The sequence below is a fragment of the Sinocyclocheilus rhinocerous genome, unplaced genomic scaffold (genome assembly GCF_001515625.1).
Source record: "Sinocyclocheilus rhinocerous isolate Xijiao unplaced genomic scaffold, SAMN03320098_v1.1 scaffold1533, whole genome shotgun sequence".
Classification (NCBI taxonomy): domain Eukaryota; kingdom Metazoa; phylum Chordata; class Actinopteri; order Cypriniformes; family Cyprinidae; genus Sinocyclocheilus; species Sinocyclocheilus rhinocerous.
Genome location: NW_015656115.1, coordinates 164,540 through 171,135, shown reverse-complemented (window position 1 = coordinate 171,135; position 6,596 = coordinate 164,540). Strand labels below are relative to the sequence as shown.

The following is a 6,596-nucleotide window of genomic DNA, read 5'->3' as shown; positions in this document are numbered from 1 at the left end:
TGTACATTAATGAGGAAAAAAAATTAACTTAAATGATTTTAGCAAATGGCTGCAATATAACAAAGAGTGAAAAATTTAAGGGGGTCTGAATACTTTCCGTACCCACTGTATATATAATAAATAAATCATCATAAAAAGCCATCCAAAAGAAATATGTTTCAACTTTGTTTCTACCAGTGTATCTTTTAGACAAACATATTTAAAATGAGCATGTTAACTAAAATATTGTCATTCATATCTTGTGAAGATGATGAATGTGTTACTATGTTATCTGTTTGACTGTATAAACACACACTAATCTGATGTCTGTTCACCTGCAGATTCGGTCCTCCATTTCTGATGAGAGAGGACAGGTCAGTGTCGTGGGACCAGCTACAGCAGAGCATCCTCAGTAAACTCTACTATCTAATGATCAATGGATCACAGGCACATGTAAGATCGACTGCCTGTACTCATTTAGCTGATCTGAGCTGTAGATGCAAGAAAATACAAAACCTGTGCAAACTTTCAACAGCCCGCACCACTAAAACCATCACAATTCAAGTTTTTAAGGTTTCAAAGTAAAGTCTCTCACAAGATTCCATCACTTCCTCTAAAACATTTTCCTCCTTCCTCTTGCATTCTTGTGGTCATTCCTGTTGCTTTTCCGAAGTTGATTGGTTCCCCCTGCTGGGTGTTTACAGACACACCAGCCAGAATAAAACAGTGTCAGTGCACATCCAGGGCCTTTCAGTAGGCGTCTGTGGACCCCTGTGGGTCCATGAAGGTACTACAGGGGGTCAGCAAACAGATATTCAGTCATTCAGACAAAAGATTTCAAATAAATGAACTTTTGAACTCCTTATTCATCCAAGTTTCATGGTTTCCACAAAAATATTGAACAGCATGACTGTTTTCAACATTGATAGTTATACAAAATGTTTATTGAGCACCAAAATCTGTTATTTCTGAAGGATCATGTGACACTGAAGACTGGAGTAATGATGCTGAAAATTTTGCTTTAATATCACAGGAATAAATTATAGTTTAACATATATTCAAATGGAAGACAGAATTTTAAATTGTAAAAACATTTCACAATATTACTGTTTTATTAGCAGTCAAATTCTTGGTGAGCAGAAAGACTTACTTCAAAATATATATATATATTTTTTTTAAAGTATACACAAACACACATTTATACAGTATATAGCCATTATTTAGCTTTATTAGTAGTGTTTGCCTAAGTAAGCATCACTATTATTATTTTATTGTTGCTTAGTTTTAAATATGTCAGTTTTCATATAATCTGACTTAACTTCTCTGTCTTGATGTTAACTAGTTGACAATATCACAATGCCAGTATTGAAGCATTAGTGTAATTGCACCTTCATGGCGTGAATCAAAAGCAACTGCTCAATGTTTTACACCTCTTTGGCCTTTTTCTACTAATGTCTCTATATCTTTTTCATTAGAATTTCAGGGTGTTGTTCAAGATTCGTGTTGTTGGGGGATCTGCAGCTTATAGCTACTTAAATCCTCAAGACGGACGGCCGCTTTATCACCCTGCTGTGGACAGGTAATATTGTGTGTGTGTGTGTGTGTGTGTGAGTGTGTGTGTGTGTGTGTGTGTGTGTGTTCATACAGACATGGATCAGAACAGAATATAAATTGCATCTTTCTCAGAGATGCCAGTAACAGCAATCCAGTTCAGAAGATGTTTTCTAACAAAAGAGGCTCTAAAATAAACAGTTCATATTTTTATATCACATTAAACAAACATTCAATTTAACTTTATTCATTATTCATAGCACCACTTAATAATGCATACTGTATTTACAGGTAAAGGCATCAGGGAAGCTACTGAATTTATGATCAATTTTTTTATCCTAAACATCAAAAGAAACCTCTGAGCTGCCGCCAACGTTTATCACCCTCATAAATTTCTACAGCCCTCGAGGAGCGTTTTAAATCACACATGGTTAAATGATGTCCTCAGCCCTCCAAACCTTCAAATATTGTCAGCTGTGTCTTCAAAGATGACATTAATCTCATAATCATCTTAACGTCTTCTTGCACATCTTCCTGCTGAGATTCTCTTCATGATTCTCTTGTTCATATTCTAGATGTGCTGCAGTTACAGGTTGTTCAGGATTGGAGAGAAATATCCTTAAGTTTTAATATGTCATATTGTAAATTTCAATAGCAATAATAGTACTTAATAATTTCACAACAGTGGTGTTTGCTAAGGCAGCTCATTACACACCTCTCTGAAATACTTGATTCTGATTGGTCAGTCGCAACATTCCAAGATGTGTTATTGTGTTATTATATGTGTCATTAAAGTGCCCCTATTATGGGTTATGAAAGGTTCATATTTTGGTTTTGGGTGTTCCCAACAACAGGTTGACATGCATGCCAAGGTCAAAAAACACTTTCATTGTCTTATAATATGCATTTATTTTTACCTTATTTGCTCAACAACATCGAAACGATTAGTTTAACGATTAATTTTTGCGAAACCCCTCCAGCATTTGTGAGCGCAGTGCTGCTTTGTGTACAGCGTTACCGGGGAAACCGCTATTTTTACTGCTCCAAAAGCGGTAAAAATACCACACCGTTTATCCGGGTATTTAAGGCCGACGCTTCTTTAACATCTCTCATTTCACATCGCTGTGTTTTCTTGTGCCTCAGTTATCGACTGTATTTACTGTAAAATGAAACTGGAGGACTTCAGTGTTAAAGGGATAGTTCACCCAAAAATGAACATTCTGTCATTAATTACTAAGGGTAGGAATCTCACGATTATCTCACGTACCTCACGATTCGATTCATATCGATTCTTGGGGTCACAATTCAATTAAATATCAATTCACGATTTTCCATCAAATTTTCTGTGCACTCTGGATGTCAAACGCACCAGTATTCTGATACAAAAACACACCAGTTTATAGTTTGGGTAGTTCTGACTCAAGAAATCAGTGTTTCCTGTTAACTATTAACTTCCTAATAAATCAAAAATATTTTACACTTCCCATTAGGGATGTGCCTGAATCCGAATACCGTGTCCAGAAAGGAAATGGTATATTTCAATTCTTTCTTTCGCAGTTATATCGTTGGGTAATTATACTGTATATAAACTGTGGGCATCAGGGAGCCTTTATTAATATGCGGGGCATTGAAATCACTTTTGAATGCACACCCTCTTTTCACTTTCACTTTTCGAGATTTGTGGGTTTGGAATGACATGAGGGTGAGCAATTAATGACAAAATTTTCGTTTTTGGATGAGCTATCCCTTAACAGTCTTGTTGCCAGAACAATTGTTTTGTACACTGTAATGGATTTAAGATAATAAACAGGTAAAATTGTAATGGTAAAAGAAGTTTCTTCTCAAATAACATTTTATGTCCTCGTCATTATTTTTGTGGTTAGAAGCTGTTTAATTAGTAATACGGCTGTATTCACGACTGTGTCTGTGTGTGTGTGTGTGTGTGTGTGTGAGAAGCTCTTTTAACACAATCCCTTTGGCTTGCTCTTTATCTCCTCAGAGCTCTAAAGCTGTGTGGCTCAGGTGGACCACCGCATGTGAAGGTCATTGTTGAGTGGGAGCACAGAATCAAAGACTGGTAATGCAATCTTTCACTTCCTTTTGAGTACGTGTGAAAATACAGAACATTCTATTCGCGCTTGGTTTTAAAGCACGTCAAGCCAACAAAACAAGCGTGATGGTCCAATGACCTGGTGTTAATGTGTGTCTGTGTGCAGTCTGTTTGGTAACATCCAAGAGGAGGTGGTGAAGGACTCGGAAAGTTTTCGTGCTCAACAACAACACCACGTTCAACAGCAAAACTGCACCCTGGATGAGTGCTTTGAGCTCTACACCAAAGAAGAACAAGTAACTCACACAAAAACACATATCGTGCTGAATATTAGCAGCTGAATGCCACAGGAAATCACAACCCAGCATAAAGGCGGCGTGAGTGCGAGGGCAATATTGCTTTTATGTAATGATATTCGATAAAAAATGCCAACGAATAGTGAAACATTCCAGTCAAACTGTGCAGTTATAAGAAATGTCAAAATAATTTTTTTATATTATACAATTTGTACAGTTTGAAATGTTTGTTAATTAATTAGAAGATTTATTATTATCATAAATTAAGATACTATTTTTTTTATATTTTTATTGTAATTACTTATAAGATATTATAATTGTGATATATTATTATTAATTATTTTGTATTAAAAATATTATAATTTGTATTATTTTAATAATACTTTTACATTTAATTTTAACATTTTTTATCATAATAAATAATAGAATTAATTTAAAATAACTCTTGAGCTAGGTCATTAGCAGCTAGTCCATTAGCATATTTGTAGTTTATTTTAAAGATAATTTTACTAATTTGCTTTAGTTATTTTACTAAATGCTTTAGAGATTGCTTTAGCCTTAATAGCCTTTTCCTTATGCATTTTACAAAAATTTCTGTGACATTTCTTGGAAATCAGGAAATACAAGCATTGTTCTCCCCCACTTTGTTCATAAACATAACCGTGTAAAGCTTTTCAACCAACTTTCATTATAAACATGCATAACAGCTGAGACCTGGAGATTTTCTGAAACAATATTGTGACATTCCCCTTTCATTCTGCGACAGTCACTCTCATGCAGCAGGTGTTTCTGTTTGAAAGAGGACAAATACAGGAAAATATTTTTAATGGCAGAAAAAAATGTGCTGTTTATAGTACAATGGAATGGAATCAAGACGTAAGAAGTACCTGCAAATGATTCTTGAGGATTTTAAATCAGTATAACTTGCTTTCTGTGGAACACAAGAGGAAGTGATGTGTCCTGTTCTCCTTCATTAAAACATTTTGTGACCACTGGCTGTCAAGATCCAAAAGGACAAAAACGCTCACTAAAAGCACCATACAAGTGGTGCTTAGAGATTGTGTACTATATTTTAAGCCTTCTATAGTCTTACAATAGCTTTGTGTGAAAAACAGACCAAAATTTAGGTCATTATTCACTGAAAATATTGCTTTCCAATTTGATTTGCTCTCATTTGTTTGGCAAGTCATTGACATCAAACCTGTCACATGAAAAGTTTGAATATACGTACACTACTCCAAAATTTGGGGTCAGTAGGGTTTTCTTGATTTTCCACAAAAATATTAAGCAGCACATCTGTTTTCAACATTGATAATAATAAGAAATGTTTCTTGAGCAGCAAATCAGCATATTAGAGTGATTTCTGACTGATCATGTGACACTGAAGACTGGAGTAATGATGCTGAAAATTCAGCTTTGCCACCACAGGAATAAAATACATTTTAAAATATATTCAAATAGAAAACAGTTATTTCTGTTCTATATATGTTACTTTTTTACTAATTGCAGCCTTGGTGAGACTTCTCTTGAATCGTAGTTTTAATGCAAATGAGATTTGGATAATATCATCATTTAAATATTTATATATATATATATATTAAAAAAAACTTTTAAAAAGTTCAGACTTTTTCTCTTTTTGAAAGTAATGAAGCTCTTTTCTGTTTATTTTCTTTCATTTAATTAATGCAAGTTATTTTAAAAAAAAAAAGACTATGTGATGAATTCAAATTTGTCAGGACCATTTATTTAGACCAAAAAGCACTCGCATAAAATTTCCTTGAGGTGAGATATCCTGATTTTTCATCCGTGTTTACTTAGCTGGCCCCTGACGATGCATGGAAGTGTCCTCACTGTAAGCAGCTGCAGCAGGGCATGGTGCAGATGAGCCTGTGGACTCTCCCAGACATCCTCATCCTTCACCTCAAGCGCTTCAGACAGGTGGGAGAGCGCCGTAACAAGCTCTCCACGCTGGTGCAGTTCCCCCTCACTGGGCTCGATATGGGCCGCCACATGGTCAAGAGGAGCAACTGTGCCCGACCGCCGCCCGGCTGGAAACAACAGGCCCATCACCGGCCCGAAGCCAGCCGACACACGCTAACCTTCCTGTACGACCTGTACGCCGTGTGTAACCATCATGGAGGCATGCATGGAGGCCATTACACAGGTGTGTGAGCAAAGGAGAAATGAGAAATTGTGTACAGCCTAGTGCTGTCAAACGATTAATTGCGATTAATCGCATACAAACTAAAAGTTTTTGTTTGCGTAATATATGTGTGTGTTCTGTGTACATTTATTATGTATATAAAAATACACACACAGTATATATTTTGAAAATATTTACATGTCTATATTTATATTCATATAATTTATATTATAAATAAATATATTTAATATTTAAACATAACCTATTTTTCTGAAGTATATACATGCATGTGTGTGTCTTTATATATACATATTAAATATACACAGTACACATACATATACAGTATCTCACAGAAGTGAGTACACCCCTCACATTTTTGTAAATATTTTATTATATCTTTTCATGTGACAACACTGAAGAAATGACACTTTGCTACAATGTAAAGTAGTGAGTGTACAGCTTGTATAACAGTGTAAATTTGCTGTCCCCTCAAAATAACTCAACACACAGCCATTAATATCTAAACCGCTGGCCACAAAAGTGAGTAAACCCCTAAGTGAAAATGTCCAAATTAGGC

The 6,596-nt window shown here is 35.2% G+C and overlaps 1 protein-coding gene across 1 annotated transcript in view; it reads left to right on the top strand.

The window, feature by feature from the left end:
- Positions 1 to 6,596, top strand: part of LOC107719326 (ubiquitin carboxyl-terminal hydrolase 43-like) — a 94,794-nt gene that overhangs the window by 56,878 nt on the left and 31,320 nt on the right. The window contains exons 8-12 of the mRNA XM_016526723.1: positions 321 to 432; positions 1,455 to 1,558; positions 3,530 to 3,607; positions 3,747 to 3,876; positions 5,695 to 6,040. Of these exons, the coding sequence (XP_016382209.1) occupies positions 321 to 432; positions 1,455 to 1,558; positions 3,530 to 3,607; positions 3,747 to 3,876; positions 5,695 to 6,040 (770 nt within the window). The remainder of the gene's footprint in view (positions 1 to 320; positions 433 to 1,454; positions 1,559 to 3,529; positions 3,608 to 3,746; positions 3,877 to 5,694; positions 6,041 to 6,596) is intronic.